The sequence below is a fragment of the Macrobrachium rosenbergii genome, chromosome 7 (genome assembly GCF_040412425.1).
Source record: "Macrobrachium rosenbergii isolate ZJJX-2024 chromosome 7, ASM4041242v1, whole genome shotgun sequence".
Lineage (NCBI taxonomy): Eukaryota > Metazoa > Arthropoda > Malacostraca > Decapoda > Palaemonidae > Macrobrachium > Macrobrachium rosenbergii.
In genome coordinates this window covers 3,829,535-3,853,432 of record NC_089747.1, presented here as the reverse complement: position 1 = coordinate 3,853,432, position 23,898 = coordinate 3,829,535, and the positions used below count along the sequence as shown (strand labels likewise).

Here is a 23,898-nt window from a genome sequence, read left to right as displayed (position 1 = left end):
GAGGGCCAGTGATGACAAACTTGTGATTTTCTGAGTATCAGCTGTTCTGCTGTAACCGCCCTGGACCGCTTAATGTTCACGGAAAGTTTGCTGCAATAAGTCAGGTATCCGAGTAGATTTTTACTAGAGAGAGAGAGAGAGAGAGAGAGAGAGAGAGAGAGAGAGAGAGAGAGAGAGAGATTAGATCATGGACAGAAATGGAATTGCATGCATACAAACGTAATATATTAATGTCAGGCAACATTTCTCTCTCTCTCTCTCTCTCTCTCTCTCTCTCTCTCTCTCTCTCTCTCTCTTTCTGAGCAGACTCAGCAGCAGTTGTAACTATCACAATAGGAATAGAAGTAATGATATAAGGTACGTACACTTTTATAAGATGAACTTGCTGTAGGAAAAAATACCTGATAGTAAGTATTAACTTTCCTGTTCTCAGACCTCTTAGTTTCAGAAAAAGAAAAGCATGCTTGCCTAAGGCTGCAGGCCTGTTCTTTTGGTATAGTCCAAATTTTGCATGAGGGATTATTGTATATTTTCGAAAAAATAAGTCAAATCAGTGAGAATTTATTTGGAAACAGGAATTGTAAATAAATTGTATATTTAACTAGCAGGGGTCTGGCACTAAATTCAGAAAGAGTCCGCAAGGCATTTAGGGATTTTAAGAATGACTTAAATACATAATTGAAAAGAACCACAAAATACAGTAAAAAATATTCTTGTCAAAATCCAGAGTAACTCAAGAGGACAGAATTACCATTGACTCTAATGACCTGACCAAGGTCATGGCCCATTTATCCTAAAAAAGGCTAAAATATAACCCTGAAAAAACGATAATATAATTCGTGTGAAAACTTACCCAAAACGACAGGCAGAGCAGTCAGGCGGTTTCCCTGAAGCAAAAGGACCTGTAGGTGAGTGAGGTGTGATATCTCGGTAGGCAGAGCTCGTAACTCGTTGTAACGCAGGTCAAGCCAGGTCACGCAAGTGAGGTGTTCCAGCGCTGCCCCAGGTAATTCGACCAGGCCGTTGTCTTGCAGACTCACCCGCTTTGGATGACATGGGAGACAAATAGTTCATTATTCCTCGCTTTCTTTTTGATTGTTCACTATTCCCCGTTTGCTATTTGAAGGGATGTTTTTCGTACAGTGCTCATAAAAGGGGGGAAGCCTAATTTGACACGTGTTTGTTTCCCGTTTAAGATGTGCAGAAAAACAGGGGGAGGAAGGTCACATGATCTCTGCAAAAATTTAGGGGGAAAATGGGAGTTATATCTTTTTAAATCCAAGGTTGGAATGAATAAAAGGATGGTTTAGCAAACTATCCTTTATGGAACCTAAGTTTGGATTCTGAATGAAAATGAGGAAAAAGTAGAATCTTTCTGGAATACTGTATGTGTAGATGAAGAAGGGTTCAAATGGTAAGAAAACCACAAATTTTAACGTGATAGGTTAAACTTATTTTTGGTAACGCTAATTTTTTTTACTATTAATATGCCCATGCTGTCAAAATTGACAGCAATGTACAAAAGAGTCGAGAGTTTACGCACCGTCACGAAGCTTGAACTAATCTACCTTTTTATATTACATGAGGGACAGTGATTTGCACACAAAAATATATGGATATGCATTGTATTTTATATTATTATTATTATTATTATTATTATTATTATTATTATTATTATTATTATTATTATTATTATTATTATTATTAGTAGTAGTAGTAGTAGTAGTAGTAGTAGTAGTTATCACAGTCCAAATGACATTATTTTCTCATTCCCATTTTCTGCTGAATTCCCAGATCAGAACCATTTTACGACCTCTGTGCCAAATGACCTCAGATAAATCTCGCTCCCAGGACCCATTCGTCTTCCCAAAACGTCGTCTTTATCTTTCGTCTGTGTCACAGATTCATGTCAAGACGTTTGCGACTGGTAATTTAGTCTTTTCCTCTGATAATTTCGACTGTTTCTCCCTCTGCAATAGTTTATACTTCCTGGTATTGCCAGTAAATTATTATCGTCTTCTTCTTCTTCTTCTTCTACTCTTTCCTTAGCTCCACCAATCTTCGCCTAATCACGGTCCTGGACAGGAATATACATCTCCGCGTAATTCAGAATAGAATAAGCGACATTGTTCTGTAAAAGAACAGTCTCAGTCCAGCATACGAGTATACATAATAATACCCGATTTGCATAATCCTTAATCTTACTTTAATTTACAACGGAGCCTTTTGGAGACTTAATCCCGTAATATTGTGTCCGGCATTTGACAGACGGCGTCGATATTCGCAAAAATAATTGGCGAGATTGAATCGCATAAATACTGAATTAGTTGTTGACAGCTGTGTTCCGGAGTTCAAAGGCATTTATGAGGTCTAAATTTTGTCTGAGTTATGAACTCGAGTTCTCGGTAGCGAACGGAGGGGAGCTTCGACCCCGCGAAAGAGAAGACGCGGCGGAATTTGTCGTCTGTGTGGTAGCAGTTTCACGGGAGTGATGATTCATATAAAAGTAGTTTTCGTTTGTAAGCAGTTACTTTCGAAAATGAAAGGACCAAAAGGAAAGGTGCTGTCATTTCCTTAGCTTTCTAATTGCTGAGTGAAGGATGAGACAATTAACTTTTATCTTTTGGATTTCCTAATATTTTTGATGAGTTTTCACCAGAAACACTTTAAATATAAAACAGGAAATAAATGAGGAAATTCTCATTTCAAAATGACTCTAGCGAGAGTGGAGTCCAACACTTTCATTATGAAATCCTGAAATTGAAATTCCAAACATGCACTTATGTCCTGAAGTTTCAGAGCACTTCTCAGACATACATGGATTGACCATCATCAGTTTGTCGGTCTCTCTGACATAAAATGCGCGAATCAGATTGCAGTCTCTTCATTTTGAATAATACGGTTTAACAGTTTATACAGGTGTTCAAATTTTAATCCGCTCAAATGTCATCTAGCTTTGTTTACCCACGAGGCGGAGGTTAGTGGACCAGTATGCGCAGGTGTTAGGAATGGTGGGGGTTGGCGGGGGGAACAGTGTGTCGACACGCTTGTAAATGTTCTTTGTGTGCTTGCAGAATCTATTGTGAAAATTTCTGCACAAGGGGTTCAGCGATTCAATGTAAGAGAATGACTGTGGCAGGGACTGCAATTTTATTCATATATATGTATGTATGTATGTATACACACATATATATAATATATATGTATATATATATAAATACATTTATACACATGAAACATATATACAGTATATATATATATATATATATATATATATATATATATATATATATATATATATATATATATATATATTATACAGTATATATTATATATATGTGTGTGTTTTTATATATATACATATATATTATATATATATCTGTGTGTACATATATACAGTATATGTGTATGTATAATTACCTATAATATACATACATATATAAACCCAATAAACAGTTATGCTTTTTATCTCTCGGCCTGAGAGAACATTAGCTTGAAACAAATTAGGTTTATGTCTCCTGGCAAAAATGAGAGAGAGAGAGAGAGAGAGAGAGAGAGAGAGAGAGAGAGAGAGAGAGAGAGAGAGAGAGAGAGAGAGAGAGAATTTGTTGTCATTGGACTCATGTTACCTTTCATGTCTGACATCAAAAATAGTTAAACCTTAACCAGGCGGAAAATGTGATTGTTCTTTGTTACTCCAAATAGTTAAAAAAAAAAAAAAAAAAGGTTGAAGTTTGTACGATTCTAAACAAGCTTTGCAAATGGCTCGTAATGGATGCGTTCAAACAAAACAGAAAATTTTCGCATTTGTTAGTGACGAAAATATATGTTGTCGACTCTAAATTTCGAAATAACAAGTCATATAGACAAATGCATTTTTCAGGAATGCACGCATTCACACACACAAACATATGTGTGTGTATACATATATATATATTATATATATATACTATATATACATATACATATATGTATGTATGTATGTATGTATGTATGTATGTATGTATGTATGTATGTATGTATGTATGTATGTATGTATGTATGTATGTATGTATAACTGATTCATGAAGATATGAAATGATGAATGTATAAATAAAGGCAAATTTTTTTCTTCGTGTGGATTTGCCTTTATATATATATATATATATATATATATATATATATATATATATATATATATATATATATATATATATATATATATATATATATATATATATGTTTATATATACATACATACAGAGTATCTTCTTCTTCTATATATGTATATATATATATATATATATATATATATATATATATATATATATATATATATATATATATATATATATATCATATTAATCATGTGTATATGTATATATATATATATATATATATATATATATATATATATATATATATATATATATATATACATATACATATTTTTCTCATTTTGTAACAGCTAAGGCAAAATTTTCTTACCAATATAGCGGGGAAAAGTAAGAAATTTTTTAGGATGACGAATAGCTTCTGACTCAAAGAGAGAAGAGAGAGAGAGAGAGAGAGAGAGAGAGAGAGAGAGAGAGAGAGAGAGAGAGAGAGACACTGGACTATCTTTGAAGGGTATTAAACAATAAGAAAATTCAAAATACTTATAAGAATTCATTTTATCCACTTAGATTGTAGCTATTTACGTTGGAGGGGAAAGATACACAGAGAGATAGATAGATAAAGAGGGAGATAGACAGATACACAGAGTGACAGGCCAGCAATAGGACCACGATGCCATCGAAGGCACTAAATCCTGCGGGACCGTATCCTTATTCCCCTTCTCCTCCCAATCAATAGTCGTGAGAGATAAAACCGAAGTTTACGACGCCGCTTGCCGACCACTTCACGTTTTATTTTCTTGTCCCCAGACTTGATCTCTTCCGCTTGTGTGGGTTTATGGGGCTCGTTTCATGCGTGAGGATTCTGTCAGTCAGTCAAAACTCGCTCGTGAATGTCGGCGTTTGGGTTGGGTTCGATGCGACAGCAAATACTGATTGCGTATTTGTGTTTATGAATTGAAATTCTCACTTGTGGTTCCCTTGGGGTGAGTTGTTCCCCGCGGTAGTGGGGAATTGATGTTGAACGGTGTTAAGGCCTAATGTTTGGGAATGTGAAATATAAGGAAATCACCAGTGTACAAGTGACAAAACAAAAATTCTATATATATATATATATATATATATATATATATATATATATATATATATATATATATATATAGATAGAGAGAGAGAGAGAGAGAGAGAGAGAGAGAGAGAGAGAGAGAGAGAGAGAGAGAGAGAGAGAGAAATCTACTGTCGCTGTTTACCAGATACACACACACACACACACACACATATATATATATATATATATATATATATATATATATATATATATATATATATATATATATATATATAATACATATACATAAAGAAAATAAATCAATTTGGCAATGTCCAAAAAGAGCTACTTGCAATGTCATGATATTACCAATAGTTCTCTCAAGAGAGAGAGAGAGAGAGAGAGAGAGAGAGAGAGAGAGAGAGAGAGAGAGAGACTTTTTCCATAGTTGATGATCTCATCCGCCGAGAAAATTGGCCTGAGCAGTATTAATTAAAGCTAATTATCTTAATGAGTTGGGCGTTTAATTTGCGGGGCGGATTTTTCAAAATCAGTTCATGAAATCATTATCAATTCACGCGATGTGGATACGTAAAGAGGCCCTTAAAGGCGACTGGTAGAAGGAAAAGGTGAGAGAGAGAGAGAGAGAGAGAGAGAGAGAGAGAGAGAGAGAGGTATTTACTAGGAATTCACTTTGAAGAGAGAGAGAGAGAGAGAGAGAGAGAGAGAGAGAGAGAGAGAGAGGAGAGAGAGAGAGAGAGAGAACTTCATTTCTTTCATGTCACTGACTTCTGGAAGATAGATAGAGAGAGAGAGAGAGAGAGAGAGAGAGAGAGAGAGAGAGTAATTTACTTGGAATCACATAGACATTTTTTCATGTCACTACTGAGAGAGAGAGAGAGAGAGAGAGAGAGAGAGAGAGAGAGGTAATTTACTAGGAATCCACGTGGAAATTTCTTTCATGTAACTAATACTGAGAGAGAGAGAGAGAGAGAGAGAGAGAGAGAGAGAGAGAGAGAGAGAGAGAGAGAGAGAGAGAGAGAGAGAGTAATATTGGAAAATCATATCCGTTCCAGTGACTGAGAGAGAGAGAGAGAGAGAGAGAGAGAGAGAGAGAGAGAGAGAGACAAGTAAAGACAAATTGCTTCTCCCACTCCATTTTTGTTTCTGCTGTAAACATTCCATTCACTTTTTAACCTAGAATGTTTATTTCTTTTTATAATTTAAGACCTTCTTCATCAACTGTACGCTACAAAACACAATAAATCGGGTATATAAGGGGTATTTTTCCTCCTTATTGTCAGAAATCTCCAACACAGATAACTAGGAAATACTAGCAAAATTAGGAAGACTATAAATGGCCCACCTTTTGCGTCGTAAGCAATTACCTCCCTTCGTAAAGGCTAGCTTTCATGGAGGCGTTTTAAATTAGGTGCTATTGAGGGATCGTTAAATTTTGTTAATGTGGCCCGCTTCTTTTGTCTTAATTATAGCTCTTTTAAAAGCAATGCGTAGTTTTTTTTTTAGAGTCGCTACGAATAGTTTTCTTTTGCAACAGTTACGTTCAAATATTTAACAAAAATATGATTATATTTAAGTGTAGTATCATGGTGAATTTCAGTACAAATTTATTTCTCAATTATACTGAGGTTTTTTGTATTATAACAAGAATTGATAGATCGTTTAAATATACGCCAATGGAAACTTACTCTCTGCATAGATTCGTAAACTAGCTTTTGTGTGGTAAAGATCTAGCTAATTCAAACTATAAATGGCCAGGGGTTTGTCAGAATATGTCAAGGGTGATAAGCTCGTAAACATTAGTAAATTAACCCAAGTTATAAATGATTTAGGTTGTGCGTCAGAAAACCTCAAGGGGAAATCAACTAGCAAATCCTAACACAATAATCCGCGCTATAAACAGACTGGCATTTATCTCGAATCCCATCAGTGGGTACAAGCTAGCAAGCACTATAGTACAGTAATTCAACTGCACATGCGTGACAAAGCGATTTCAAATGAAAGAAAATTAACACTATATTCTGTTTCCATGCACGAGCCTTTACTGTCCATGCCGTAATTTATTTTATGACCCTCAGGTATGCCAAGTAGCGTATAAAAATTCCTAGATCAAGTACCGAGGGGTAATTGCACATTATATGCTCCGATTGTTCGTGGGTAATCGGGCCGCACAATAATTCTTACCATAGACACTCCCCCTGTAATCCTGAAGGTCTTTCTGCTTTATGTTCACGTGACTAATCCTCGTTTGTTTTAATATACTGGTACCTAGGTCTCTCTCTCTCTCTCTCTCTCTCTCTCTCTCTCTCTCTCTCTCTCTCTCTCTATTGTTTTCTGCCTTCTACTTTTCATCCATTTCTTTTGGTATTTCTCAACCTAAGTGGCCAACTTCTTTAATTTGATTTTCTTCCACTTTCATTTCTGTTTCATTCATTAGGATTGTTAAATTACACAGTAATAAAAGAATTCTTTCAAGAAACACCAGTTTTGACAGTGTTGCTCATACTTCTTTTGCTGTTGAATCCTTGTAGCAATAATTGTTTACGCAGAAGAGGTATTAATATAGGGGCCCAGTTGAAAACAAGTCAGGGAAAGTAATGAAAATATTCATAAACTCCAAGGAAAAAATGGAAGGAACAGAGTTCCACAACCTAGAAATGGGTGGTTTGAACTTTTAGATTAGTGTATACTTTGCCCCATCTGCCTAAAAATATCCAATCGAACCTTTGCACTCTAGTCAAACACAAGTAGGTCCGACAAGACAAAATGTATAAAAAGGAATGTAAATCATTCGTGTAAGTGTAACTCTTCAGCAATTGTGTCTTTTACAAAATGCCTTCCAACAACCGGCTTCGATCTCCCTTTTTTCATCTCGATTGGTTAAAATGACCTTGAAATCTTTCCAACACTCCAAATCAGCTAAGGGAGAAATATAGAAATGCCAGCCCTTTAAATATAATTTTCCAATAACTGACTCCCCTTCAACTCTTTTCCAATAACTGAATTCAATCATAGATTTTTTTATTAATTTTTGGGGTGGGGGAGGAGGGAGGACAGACTTTGTGGGGGGCGGTTAGATTGGAAGATAAGAAAGGACCCCCCTGCAGCTTCCCTTTGTATCTGAAACCAAATGATTACGTGTGATGGAAATAATAATAGAAATATTACACAGAAAAGGGGGAGATATTGGATTGGGGATTAGACTCCCGGCATCCCCATGACGACAACGTGATGAATAAAGAAAAATCCATTGGGACGGAGAGAGAGAGAGAGAGAGAGAGAGAGAGAGAGAGAGAGAGAGAGAGAGAGAGAGAGAGAGAGAGAGAGAGAGTGAAAAAAAGCGAAACGTTTTGTTAGGGGAATCACGCTGATCCTCGACGGACGTCCGCGACCGTTCATTCCAAAATTGTTTTCCTCCATTTAAGAAATCGGGGATTATGTGTCCTGTCCATTCCGGCAGGGGAAATGGGAAAGGAAGGGGGGAGGCGTTGGAAGGGTGAGGGGGGGGGGATCGCAGGGAGCGGATTCGGAAAAAGCCAAAAGTCAAACTTAATCCAGCTTAAGGATGACATATATCGACAGCCAAAAGACCCAGTCACTCCCAATTCCCGGCCCCAAGTCCCACAGTCCCCAGTGCATGGTACCCCTGTGGCCCCCAGCCCTAAAACCTAACCTTATACACCCGGTTCTGCCAGGTGTGTTGGGCTCAACCCCACCCAGGACCCACTTAGTGGGTTCTGACCCCACCCAACAACGCCCGCCTCACCAACAGGGTATCCGACCTCTGCATGGCACGCGTTTATTTGGGAGATTTCAATTATACGCTCGTTATCGTATTTTCGAGGTAATTTGACGGTTCGAGATTTGATTCAGTTGGTCACGATGGTTCTCGTGCGTTTGTGTGGTACATGTATATACTCATATATATATATATATATATATATATATGTATATATATATATATATATATATATATATATATATATATATATATATATATATATATATATATATATATATATAGTTGTATTCTTCTCAATCACGAAGATAAAACATCTCGATGTACTTCATGTGAGAGAGAGAGAAGAATACATAAAATATTACTCTCTCTTTCTCCTATATATATATATATATATATATATATATATATATATATATATATATATATATATATATTGTATATATATGCATATATATATAAATAATTATATATATAGAGTATATATATGCATATATATATATAAAAATTATATATATTAGTATATATATATATATATATATATATATATATATATATATATATATATATATATATATTTTGTATACATACATACAAACACACACGCATATATAACACACACATGCATATGTACATATATATACTGTATATGGGGGAGAGAGAGGAGAGAGTAACATTTTTTATGTATTCCCTCTCTCTCTCTTCTCTCTCTCTCTCTCTCTCTCTCTCTCTCTCTCTCTTTCAAATCCGGTATCACTGGATAATTATACAGATTTACCTTCTTCTATAAATTTCAAAGGGTCCAGCTCAAACCAGTACTATAAACTCTAACGACCCCTGCTGAAGTTATAATTCGCATTGTAACCTTTTTTTAGCACAGTATCCCTTTCATTTCTTAACGACCTCTGTATTACAGCTTTAAACAAAATAGGTGTATAAAGACCGGAATTAGTTCTCTTTAATTAATAGACCTCACGAATACAAACGCATTTTTCAATGCAAGTGTAAGAAGGATTTTTCACTTCGGCAGGAAATAGATTTGTTAATCTTACTACAGACGAAGCTTTATATAACGTCTGAGTGGTGGAGCTGTTGGCGCACATGTTCTGGGTCCGTGGATGGCTCCCGGGCTACCCGTACACTCGGCTGGGGCCAAGGATAGGGCGTGGGGCTGACAGCCTCATCTCTGAAACTTCTTTCTCATTGATACAGTATATTCTTTCAAATATACATAGTTAAAGGTAATTGTCCATTGGTATATTATCATTTTTAGTTTTCTGTAAAAGAAAACTATTGTGCCGGCTTTGTCTGTCCGTCCGCACTTTGTCCGTACTTTTTCTGTCCGCCCTCAGATCTTAAAAGCTACTGAGGCTAGAGGGCTGCAAATTGGTAAGTTGGTTATCCATCCTCCAATCATCAAACATACCAAATAGGCCAGGCCACCACCGGGCCGTGGTTAAAGTTTCATGGGCTGCGGCTCATACAACATTACACCGAGGCCAGCGAAAGAGATCTATTTTCGGTGGCCTTGATTGTACGATGTAGCGGCTGTATAGAAAACTCGATTGCGCCGAAGGAACTTCGGTGCATTTTCTACTTGTTTTAATGTTTTAGGAGCGTCTTGTTTATTATCCTGAGCTCAGCTGGGGTGTTACACAGTTATTTCCACAGGTCATGTTGAAGGAAATATTTTATTGGTTTTTTCCCAAATCCTTATTTTCTCTACAATCTGCCTTATTTTCTATATAATCTGCCTTATTTGCTGCAATCTGTCTTATTTTCTGTACAATCTGCCCTATTTTCTCCACAATCTGCCTTATTTTCTCTACAATGTGCCTTATTTTCTCCACAATCTGCCTTATTTTCTCTACAATCTGCCGTATTTTCTCTACAATCTGCCTTATTTTCTCTACAATCTGCCTTACTTTCTCTACAATCTGGTAAACAGCTTTCGATTAGTATGTGCGGCTAATTCTGTGCTTAATAGTTGTTAGAATACAGGATTTTGCCATTAAACAACTAAATGTGAAATGGTATGTATTGCATAATCAAAATTTAACTACTTTACTTCAAAACAGTTTCTTTGAAACTATTTTATTACAGTTATACGTACACAGTTTAAACTGTATGATGATTGGTCAATGAAACTGGTTTACCTGACTAGAAAAAATAAAGATTTTGGGAGAGGAACATTCAGATCTTAAGTTGAACTTGATCTATGGAAATAACTGTGTGGTGTCCCTGTTAAACCCACGAGAATCAATAAAAACTTTAAAATATGTTTGACAGAAAATATAATGCTTAATTCTTCAGTAAATATACATACATACATCACACACACACACACACACACATATATATATATATATATATATATATATATATATATATATATATATATATATATATTCAAGTATATAATACTTGTAAATACAAAAGGAAATTAATTTCCTGAAGAGGTTGCGTAACCTGTGTCAGAGGTCTACAATTACTCATCTTTACAAAGTTTTGAAACAACATATATATATATATATATATATATATATATATATATATATATATATATATATATATATATATATATATATATATATATATATATATATATATATATGTGTGTGTGTGTGTGTGTGTGTGTGTACAGCGATTCCAAGAGCAGCCCCTAATATTAAAGACCTCGTACCTATTTCATATGATGATTTTGACAGCGGCGAAAATGTGTAAAGGCGATTTCCGATATCCAATTCATTATCAGGTTGCAAGAGCAGCCCGTAACATTAGAGGCTTCATGCCTCTATTATATATTCATTTTGGAAATTGGCGAGAGGCCATCGCTTTAAGCGAACACAAAAGGTTTTGCATTACAAAATAACAGTGGTCGGAGGGCAGGCTCGAATGCTGTCTGATCGAAGCTTCAGATCAAACAGAAAAAACCCGGATTATCCCCCGCAGCTTTGCCGGTCGATACCTGGTATGTTTGACTCGGTGGCTCTGACCATAATCGGTGCAACGCCAGATTGCGAAAACAGTTTCGATACCTGTTTTATTTGCCTTGGTGGCTCTGACCATAATCTTAGCAATCCCAGATTGCTCCTGATTGCATAAATAATTTCGATACCTATTGTATTTGCCTTGGTTGCTCTGACCATAATCTTTGTAATTCGCGATTGCTCCTGATTGCATAAACAATTTCGATTCCTGCTGTATTTGTCTTGGAGGTCCTGACCATAATCTTTGCAACTCCAGATTGCATGAACAGTGCAGTTTATCCGGCTTTTCGTCACAGGCCCTGACCGTAATCTATGCAACTCCAGATTACACCGACAACTCAGTTCATCAATCCTTTCTTCACAGGACCTGACCATCATCTTTGCAACTCCAGATATGCAAAAACTGTTCAATTCATCATACGTTTTGTCACAGGCTTTGACCGTAATCTTTGCAACTCCAGATTGCGTAAACAGTTCAATTTATCAGACATTTCGTCCTACCTGTCAAGCGTTAAGCGATGTCTCTTTGAAAGCGTCAGAATTCGTGAAAATAAATTACTGAATATTTTGTCAAAGGACATCGAAGTTCTACAGAATTTAGGCAAAATAAACAAGTAGATAACTTTCGTAATAGGTTCGGCCTGTGTGTTTTCCCTCTTTGACACGGGAGATATATATTGCCTGTTTCAAATCCTGACGTAATGAATTTCATACGTAATTTAAAACCAAATTGAGTTAGCGAAGGAAATTGCTCTAATTAAGTAAAATCATCGTGAAATTAAACGTTTTGAACGAATATCCGTTGAATGATTGGGTTTTGACCAATTGTCTGTAATTTATTTTCCAAAGTACAACGTGTATGTTGCTTCAGGATATGCGAATTCGTTAAATAATTGTATAATTACAAATGTATCGATAACTTATGATTCTCTTGCTCCATTCCTTCTCGTCTTTCACTACTTAGGTTACATACGAACGCACACACGCATATATATATATATATATATATATATATATATATATATATATATATATATATATATATATATATATATATATATATATATATATATATATATATATATATATATATATATATATATATATATATATGTGTGTGTGTGTGTGTGTGTGTGTGTGTGTGTGTGTGTGTGTGTGTGTGTTTGAACGTTAAGATTTTTATACACGAATTTATGAATTTCTTCTAAAATGGCTTAATGAATTATCCAAGTTTTAAGCCAAGATAATCTGAAAATTATTATTATTATTATTATTATTATTATTATTATTATTATTATTATTATTATTAATTTACGCGGATGGGTCTGCGAATTAATTTCACATTTACTCTCACAAATTTTTCTCATTATCCTTTTGAGGAAGCGAATTCTAAAATTAACCCTCGATAACGCGACCGTAATTCACGATTATTATCCAAAACAAGCAAGCAAACACGATGAACAAACTAAAAAAAAAAAAAAAAACTCCATCAAATTGCAAAGCAAGCTCCCTTAGAATGCCCAGAAGCGAGGGAAGAAAAAGCAGAGAAGAAGAAGAAGAAGAAGAAGAAGAAGAAAGCCAAGAAGGAGAAGAACGGGAACATTCAGCCCCCTATCGCTCTCTCATCTCAGCAATTAACCCTCTCCCAGCATATCATCCGGCCTCAACTTTACAGGCGGTTGGGCAAACAAAAGCAAAACATTTATATTTACCAGGGCATCATTATTCGGCTGCAAATACAGCGCAGGTCTGGTCTCGTCGAGTCAATTCTTTCGTCTTTTTTTTTTTATTTCCGTGTTTGCCAAAGACTTGTCTGAAGATATTGTCAGGTTGTACGACCAAAACATTGGAAGTCAGAACGGGTCATTTGTTTGTTCGCCCTCCATCCCCGTGAAGGCAGCAAGTAAGATGCCAGGCATGAAATTGGGAAAATCATGGAAATGGAAGGGGCTAGATTGTAAAATTGGACGGACATGAAGGCAGGCAGGCTGGTGGTTCGATACCAGAGAGAGAGAGAGAGAGAGAGAGAGAGAGAGAGAGAGAGAGAGAGAGAGAGAGAGAGGCTTGTGTCAGTCATGGTGGGAGTTGCCATTACCGTAAATATCGCGACCAAATTACACACAACCGTAACATATACAAAACCTCCCGGCCGACGCGTAACAACACCGTGTGTATAATTACAGTCTCGTAAACTTCACTCCGTCAGATTACAGAAAAGAGGCTTAATCAAATAACGCGAATGGCAGAACAAACAACACAAGAGGCTATAGATTAAAGGCCAAAAGGCTAAACATCTCTTCAAAAACTCGGGTGGTGCGGTTTGGGATAGATTGTGAAATTATACAAGTCAACGCGAGGGGCGGGGGATACTTACGTGAATCATGGAACTCTCTGAGAGCAGAATGGCCGAGGGAATGAAAGGTAGACCTATGTTCGCCAAATCGAGGTGACCTGTCTTCTGGGCTTCCAGGATCTTCTTGTCGACGGTCTCCTGAAGGGATTCTGCCGGTTTCATAAGCACTTCCTCGTGGTGGGTTGAAAGGTCAAAGGTGATGATGGACGGCGGGATGAGGCGTCTCCGGTAGCTGGCCTGGCTTTGTAGCAAGATGGTTTCGTGGTAGCCATTTTTAGAATAGTTTTTCTTAGTTGAACTCTCTGACGTTGAGGTTGAACCTTTATCAATGGCCTCTCCTTCATTACTTGGTAAATCTACATCCTTAGCCGTGTCTTGGTTTGAATCTTTACCATTCAATTGATATTTGTCATGAGAATCATTACTCTGGCTCTCAGAGGCACAAGAGTTTGGATTCAAGCGTTTATACTGAGAATCATTACTCTGGCTATCAGAGGCACAAGAGTTTGGATTCAAGCGTTTATACCGAGAACCATTACTCTCGCTTTCAGAGGCACAAGTGTTTTGGACATCGTCTGTGGCCTCTTCAGACAACGTCCTCGTCGTCTGACCGTCAAGAGAAGGCGGTTTCTGCTCTGTACTTGACCCGAAAGCCGAGTCTTTTGAATTTAAATTCACAAGCCTGTGAATCCCAGGAGGGACACTATCCTCCCCTTGCCTAACAGCTGCATTGAACGAACTCGCATCTTGCCCACAGCCAATGTCTCCATTATTGCTCTCAGTACCCGAGCCACAATCAAAGCTGCCGTAATCTATGCTTGCTTTCGACTGGTCCGTAGATCCCTTACTCGCCTCTTCCAGTTGGTCACTGCTGAGGCTAGCAGTCTCATCCATGTAGCTTTCAGCGTGTTCGCTTTCCAGTTCGTAGGAATCAGATTCGGAGTCGTCTGCGCCATTTTCTCTTCTATGTGGCACAGGACCTATGTGGTCTCTGGCTGAAAAGCTCTCCATGGTATGTGGTGCAGAGAATGGCCTGGGACTCAGAACTGATTTCACCCCTATGAGAGCCATGTCTGGCTGGCTTTGGGAGGACCACATAATGCGAAGAAGTTGATCAATTTATTAATTTGGGAAAACGATCTTATAAATGCATTGCCATTTCAGCTAACTTTCCGAGCGTGGGTAGGTAAAGCTAGGGGTCTTTCTATGAATGTCATTATCCTACAAAGCATACAGTTAACTATAATGTGCAATTTATTTCCACTACTTCTGATTTGTACAGATTCTCATTATTCTGATTTTGTCTTCTCCTTTATTTTCTCTATAAGAAGGCGTTTTATTCTGAGGCATTTGATTGCTCGAGGTGATTATCCTGTGAATCTGCTTCATGTAAGCCTTCATGATTCAAGCTGGAAATCAAGCCTTCACATGCAGACCTGTGAAAGAGAGAGAAAAAAATATGAGTTACTTTGTAATCAACAAATACTGAAGTAACTGTAATTCTTAACCTAGAATAACACTTATAATCACTCCCTCTATATATATATATATATATATATATATATATATATATATATATATATATATATATATATATATATATATATTATAAATACATGTATTAACTATATGTATACATATGTATATATATAATATGCACACATACATTTTTCCCCTCATAGTGTGTATGGCTCCTCTGGATGGAGTTAACTCTCTCTCTCTCTCTCTCTCTCTCTCTCTCTCTCTCTCTCTCTCTCTCTCTCTCTTTCTTCTAAGTGTTTCAGAATGTCTTTTCTGAAAGCTAGATGAGGTAGCGTCGGTACTGAGACTTCTATAAAACATCCTACAATTCCCGGATGCATCTACGTATATTCAGAGAGCATAACCGGACAACGTGATCAGCTAAACATAAACAAACATCAACGTCTTCTGTATTCGTTTCAGTGTCCTAAAACTTAGGCTTAACTTCATTTGATCTGAAAATTTGCTTTAAAGATCGGCAATTTACACAAAGATAAACGATAACGATCTTAAAATGAATCCAAGAGAAATGGACCGGAGTGAACTTGTGGTTTCACTCTTTTTCTCAAGGAACAAATTTTTTTTTATTTACTCTTACTCCGGTGTTTCATTTCTCCATGTCCAGGTTTTCATTTTTAATGTTCTCTTTTAGTTTTCCGTAAAAGAAAACAAAACTATTGCGATGGCTTTGTCTGTCAGTCTGCACTTTTTTCTGTCCGCCCTCAGATCTTGAAAACTACTGAGGCTAGAGGGCTGCAAATTGGTATGTTGATCATCCACCCTCCAATCATCAAACAAACCAAATTGCAGCCCTCTAGCCTTAGTAGTTTTTTTTTTTTTTTATTTCATTTAAGGTCTGGTTAGCCATAATCGTGCTTCTGGCAATGATATAGGACAGGCCACCACGGCCAGCTGAGAGTTTATGGGCCGCGGCTCATATAACATAATACTGAGACCACCAAAAAGACAGACCAAAGATTAAGCTTCGGCGCATTTGTTTGTTTTTTTTTATTTACGCTCTTCATTTATCGGTGTTTTTATTAATTATTTGGTCTGGATGAACTGTTTTCATAATGATAATAATTATATTAATTCACTGACTTTATTTTGCTGTGTTGTTTACGTTTTATCCCGTGATTTAATTCTGTTATTCTTTTGTTTATTTTCCTCCTCTCTTATAGTTACTTGATGATGATGATGATGATGATGACATCATTCCACTGTATTTTTTATCAAGTCTCTTGAAACGATTAGCCCTGACGACGGGGCATGTAAAAGAATTCCCGGAATCTCGTCTGACCCATTGTACGCTGAAAAAATAATTATGCTTGCAATTTTCCCTTGCCTTCTGGCTAACCAGTTTTTGCTTGCATTGAAGCTGCGTAGAAGCGAAAATATGACCTTTTATGTATGTATGTATGTATGTATGTATGTATGTATGTATGTATGTATGTATGTTGCAATTGAACAAAACCTCAAAGTGTTCATGCGTGTAACTTGGACGCTGAAAATGTATAATGTATTTTTTAACTAAAGTCTTCACTGTAAACCAGTGCCTGTCTGGCTGTCTGTCTGTTTGTCTGTTATATATACCTGTCTGAATGTCTGTTTAAATGTCATTTCTGTCTTCCTATTGTCTGTCTGTCTGTTTGTTTTTCTGTCTGTCTGTTAGACTATCAATCTGTCTGTTAGACTATCAGTCTGTCTGTGTGTCTGTTAGACTATGTCTGTCTGTGTGTCTGTCTGTCCGTCTGTATGTCTGTCTGTCTGACTGATCTGTCATTCTGTCTGTCTGTCTGTTAGACTCTCAGCCTATCTGTTTGTCTGTTATTCTGTCTTTCTGTCTGTCTATCTGTCTGTCCGTGTATCTGTTTGTTCTCAATGTCTTTATGTCTGTCTGTCCGTGTATCTGTTTGTCTATCAGTCTGTTTGTCTATCAGTCTGACTGATAGACAAACAGATAGACTATCTGTCTGTCTGTCTGTCCGTCATCCCCCCCTTCCCGATATCAGGTCAAGAGAATAAGTGCCATATTGGAAAAAGATAATAATAGTAATAATAAAAAAATCCTATTACCTCACCGAGAGAGAAGAGAAAATCACTTACGGAGCTGCTTCTGCTGACAGGTTACAATTGTCATGACGAGGGAAATGGTTATTACTTACGAATTTCTGATCACGCCCCCACCGTAATAATCAATCACGCATTTGCAAGCGAAAATCAGAGGCCCCGCGAAGATTGGCCCCGATGACTTATGGAACCGTGTCTGACGGCGCACCAGTCACTCTGGGGTGGGGGGTGGGTGGGGGAGTTGCAAGGGGGACAAGGGGGGGGGGCGACTCCTAAAGAAATTGGATTAATTTTTGCATACGATAGAAAAAATTTTGTTTGGGAAGAGGTGAGAAGAGAGAGGAGGACCTTGCCACCAGATCGTGTTATAGAAGAATAGAAGAAGAAGAAGAAGAAGAAGAAGAAGAAGAAGAAGAAGAAGGAAGAAGAAGAAGGATGAGAAGCAGAAGAAGAAGAAGAAGAAGGACAACAACAACAAGAATAGGGAGAAGAGGAGGAAGAAGAGAAGAAGAAGATGGAGAAGAGGATGGCTGATGAAAAGAGGAAGAACAGCAACAAACACAACAACACCAACAACACAAGAAGAAGAAGAAGAGTTCGTGTTTGTGGGAAAGAGATAGATTTTATTCGAATCGAAAACGCCAAAAATTAAAAAGAAAACGGAGAAACGTGAACGGATGAATGAACAGAAAACGGAGAAACGTCAAGGAAACGACGTAAAGAAAACGAGAGGAAAGTTGCCTTCACAGCAGAAGACAATTTGCTGGTGGCTTGATGTACGAGCTGAGAAAATTAGGAACCCCATAGTTATTACGGTCTCTCTCTCCCCTCCAATCTCATGGTTCCACCTTGACCGGGGTTCCGATAGATGGTAGGAAGAGTGGAACGGAAAGGAGGGAACGAGGAAGGATAATTACGGAGAAAGAAGCTTATGAAGCACAGAAAAAGAGTTAAGTATAGTTTGCGTAAGGCAGATGCGAAAGAGGAGATTGGGATAAAGGGTAAATTCTCTTTCTTTTTTCGATGATTACGGTTGCTAAATGTCTTAATCTATTGCCCAGGAATTATGAGACTGGTAGGAATGGGACGGAAAGGTGTGGGCTTGATATAAGGTAAAATAATAGATAAATAAGTAGCAGGTGATGCATAAGCAGTCTATATAACCAGGACTCAAATTCAGTTTGACTGAAAATTCGTATGTAAATGTTGAGTCTTTTTGGGCAAAGATGTATAATACATAATTCAAGCAATCTGTATAACCAGAAGTGAAACTCGATTAGACTGAAATTCGTAAGAAAATAAATGTTGAGTCCTTTTGGGCAAAGATCTATAATACGTAATTCGACAGAAATAATAAAAAGAGAATAAAAGAGAGTAATAATGTGTCAGTGGTACATTACGTGATTGTCTTTTCCCGCATTATAAACGTCCTTTTAAATCTACGAATTACACAGATTACAAAACATGTTCAACATTATTGTAGTCCAGTAATCCACAAAAAAATGAAGATAGTTTCGAATATTCCTCGTATCGCCTTTCTAAGTCCCTGATATATTTTCGTTATTGAAAGGCAATGGTTAGATCTAAAGTAATTGGGATCGCATTAGTAGTCGGGAATTTGATATAGTTACGAGAATTTGAATAAAGTTATATTTTTATGAGGATTGTTTTCGAACGATCCCAGGTCTTGTTGTATCCCAGGTTAACAAGGAGTATTTACGAGGACGTTTTCGTATGGAACAATGGTTAACGAAAAAACATTTTTGAGGATTTTCTCTTTACATACGTTAAGGCGAAAATATTTACGAGCTTACGGAACCCTGTTTAAAAAGAAAAGATTTACGATGACGTCTTTTTATGAAGCCAAAGCCAAGAAGAAAGTATTTACGAGGACGTTTTATTACGGAAGAAAATATTTCCTAGGATGTCTTCCGAAAGATTCCACTTTATGAAGAAAATATTCATGAAGATGTCTTCTTATATTCATAGCGAAAAACAAGAAAATTTAAGAGGATGTTTTCATATGAATCCTAGCCTAAGAAAAAAATATTTACGATAATGTTTTCTTGTTTTCCAGGTTAAGAAAAAAATTTAATTTCATGGAGTTCAGGTAACTTTATTTCATGGAGAATATTCTTTTAAAGGCTTTTAGGGAGTCGTCTGAAAAATTTGACCAAAGCTACAAGTCAATAATATTCCAGCCTTTTAAAGCAAAAGATGATATGAAGTATTTGAATATTTATTCACTGGCTTCAGATATTCTTAGCTATCTTATTTTTTGCCAACAACTAATAGGCCAAAATAAACATTGAAAGACCATTTTAGTTTTCTGAAAAGAAAACTATTGTGCCGGTTTTGTCTGTCCGTCCGCACTTTTGTCTGTCCGCACTTTTGTCTGTCCACACTTTTTCTGTCCGCCCTCAGATCTTAAAAACTACTGAGGCTAGAGGGCTGCAAATTGGTATGTTGATCAACCACCCTCCAATCATCAAACATACCAAATTGCAGCCCTCTAGCTTCAGTAGTTTTTATTTTATTTAAGGTTAAGATTAGCCAAAATCGTGCGCTGGCAACGATACAAGCCAGGCCACCACCTGGCCGTTGTTAAAGTTTCATGGGCTGCGGCTCATATAGCATTATACCGAGACGACCGAGAGATAGATCTATTTTCGGTGGCCTTGATTATACGCTGTACAGAAAACTCGATTGCGCCGAAGAAACTTCGGCGCAATATTTTTACTTGTTTAATTCAGACAACGAAAGTGTTGATCTTAATTAAAAAAATTATATAAACGGCCTACCCTCTTAAAATGTTTTTGGTCGCATCTAATAGAGAAAGTAAACTGCGGTCTCCAATTCTTTTTTTTTTTTAATTCACTCCAACTGACAGTTCGAAGTGAGCAGTTTGGGTACCCAGGAAGTGGTCATGTCAGCCCATCGTTTCAAAACACGCGTCAACTTTTTTCTTTTTTTCCTTTTTTTCATGACAAAAAATTTCCTATACACGACTAAAACAGTTTCCTGTCCGCTCGAATCTCATTCCAACTGACAGCAACAGTGAGCGTGCACAACCCTGGCACGTCAAGAGCTTACCTCGAAGAAAGATATTTTGTCTTAGTTGAAGAAACCTTTCGCTCACTTCCTTTGTCATCAGAATGAGTCACTTTTATTTACTTATTTATTTATTTATTTATTTATTTATTTATTTATTTGTTTGTTTATTTTTATTTATTAACTTATGCCGACTCATTCTCGTTTATTGAATCTTCCTTCCTGTGAGACGTTTTTGACTTTTGAAAATCTAGCATCGCGACGACGAGGGTCAGTAATGCCGAATTTTATGACAGAGTTATAATCATCAGTGAGCTTCTTAATTAATACATAAATCTTGAATAATTTTCCCGCAATTTGAAATGCAAGAATATGAGGAACATAGATGACTTGGGAGCTATATGTACAAAGTAAATAGAACTTTTTTTTTGGGAGGGGTGGTGTACTGCACAAAAGTGTAGTTACACCTGTGTGGGTGTATGTGGTTTTTGTAGCAATACACATACAAACGTTGCGCTCTCGGGCCCCATATTGGCTCATTACCTTGCATCAAACGACTCCTAAGGTCTGTTGTATGATTCTAATCACTGTTTTTTTTTTAAATGGGTCTCTAACACTTACCAAGGTAACTAACTATATTGAAGATTTTTTTTATTTTACTGATGCAAGATTAGGAATGACAATATTTTAATAACTTTTTTAATTGAGTTTCTAAATGCTTGCCAAGGTACCCAACTATATAGGAAGAAATGTTTTACTATATCGCTGCAAAAATGGGAACGAGAATGCATTTATGCACATACAGACACACGCGCACGGACACAGAAATAAAAATTTTAATGCACCGTTAAAAGAATGCATAATATAACCACGACTCCCCTTCTTGGCTTTTCATGTCCCGGGAATCTTGAGGGAGACAGGGAACAAATCCGATTTAATGAGAGCCATCACGTCGTTTTCCAGTTGGAAACAAGAAAGAAAATTATGTTCCCTGAAATTCAACGAATGCGGGAGAAACGTAAAATGAGAAAATGCAGAACGGGAGAAGATGAAGCTGTTTTAATGGTCAGTACGCCTGACAGGTGTTTCCAGGTGTGGTGGGTTTTTTTTTTTTTGAATGCCAAGATGTTTGGGAAAACTTGAATAAATAAGTGAAAAGTGAGGTCTTAAAGCTATGGTTTGTTTATTAATTTAAACTAATGATCTTCAAATTAATAATAGTTAAATTGGAACTGTTGGTGTTTAAATATAAGTCATATTGCATGCATCACGTACACGGTATTGGTAATTATAGCAGATTGGAATTTTCGTGTATTTTACGTTTTTCTACTTTTATCAGTTACCCTTAGTATTTCTTGAGTTTCCTTTTTCATTTTTTTTCTTCATTTTGAAATGTGCAATTAAATTATCTATTTTTCTTTTAGACCCTTTCTTTATTGCTCAGTCGTGGTTTCTCCTTATCTTTAAGCCAAAGGATATATTTAGAAGTCCTTCTTGCCCGACGAGATATCCTTCCCAAGGATAAGGTCAGGGATTATAAAGGATAACTCCGCTACAAAAGCAATAAAGAACTTATTCACGCATGTAAATATACTCGTACAAACAAGTAACGATTAGTGTACCCATATCTTCTTGAATGGCGGTAATAAAAGAGAGGGTCGCGACTCTCTGTCCCGAAGCTTAGACCAAGTCATATCCGTTATGTAATGCTTATAAGGGGGCCATGAGTGAGAGAGTTTGGGCTCGGGTTGGACGACGGTAGATCTGACATTTTACTCACAAAAAATTGTTATGGATACACAGTCTTTTGAGGAACAGATAGCAGAATTATGCAATGAAAAATTTACAGGAAAAATAATGTTCGGAGTGAAGAGATTCCAAAAGAAGAAGAAGAAGAAGAAGAAGAAGAAGAAGAAGAAGAAAGAAGAAGAAGAAGAAGAAGAAGAGGAGGAAGAAGAGGAGAATGAGTAGAAGGAGGAGGAGGAGGAAAAGACCTAGGTAACCAGAAAATCCTTACAAGAAGAAGAGGAGGAGGAGGAGGAGGAGGAGTAGGAGGAGGAGAAAGAGGAGGAGGAGGAGGAGAAGGAGGAGGAGAAAGAGGAGGAGGAAGAGGAAGAGGATGAGGAGGAGGAGGAGGCGGAAGAGGATGAGGGGGAGGAGAGAAACCGAGGTAACGAGAAAATCCTTGCAGACCCGTCCCTGATAGCAGAGGATATATCCAGCAGGACTCGACTCCGACTTTGAAGATATTAGCGAAGGATACACAAATGGAAAACAGTCCTTTGAGAGCGCGGAGGTGCCTTTGAAGGATATTAACAGTTCGTTAAGCCGTAATGAAAGGCTGGATTAATCCCGGCCACAGATTGCTGACTATTCGAAGGAACAGATACAAAATATCTCGGGTAAGGTATGAAGCAAGATTATTATTATTATTATTGCTATTGGGACCACTGACTTGAAATTCAAGATCCCCAAAAATTATTATTATTATTATTATTATTATTATTATTATTATTATTATTATTATTATTATTATTATTATTATTATTATTATTCATATGGAACAAGCCCACCAAAGGGGCCACTGACATGAAATTCAGGCTCCCAAAATAGTATTATTATTATTGTTATTATTATTATTATTATTATTATTATTATTATTATTATTATTATTATTATTATTATTATTATTATTATTATTATTATTATTATTCAGAAGATGAACCCTATTCATATGGAACAAGCCCACCACAGGGCCCATTGACTTGAAATCCAAGCCTCCAGAGAATAGGTGTTCATTTGAAAGAAGTTACAAAAGGTAACAGGAAATACAGAAAGAAGAGATCAGTTATAAAAATATAAACAAATAAATTAGCAAATTAATAAATAAACAGATAAAAATGTAAGTGAATTATTAAAATACAAGAACTGTTTATGAGGTTCCAGTCGCACAACATTCTCAGGGAGACTGAGAAGAAAGGAGATACAGAGAATAAAGATTATAGAGCAAG

At 36.7% G+C, this 23,898-nt stretch overlaps 2 protein-coding genes across 5 annotated transcripts in view; one reads left to right on the top strand and one right to left on the bottom strand.

Moving 5' to 3' along the window:
* LOC136840030 (uncharacterized) overlaps positions 1-23,898 on the top strand; it is a 318,614-nt gene that overhangs the window by 32,282 nt on the left and 262,434 nt on the right. The window lies entirely within an intron of this gene.
* LOC136840031 (uncharacterized) overlaps positions 1-23,898 on the bottom strand; it is a 78,644-nt gene that overhangs the window by 24,178 nt on the left and 30,568 nt on the right. Inside the window, 2 exon segments of the mRNA XM_067106336.1 lie at positions 854-1,043; positions 14,267-15,681. Of these exon segments, the coding sequence (XP_066962437.1) occupies positions 854-1,043; positions 14,267-15,343 (1,267 nt within the window). The 5' untranslated portion in view covers positions 15,344-15,681.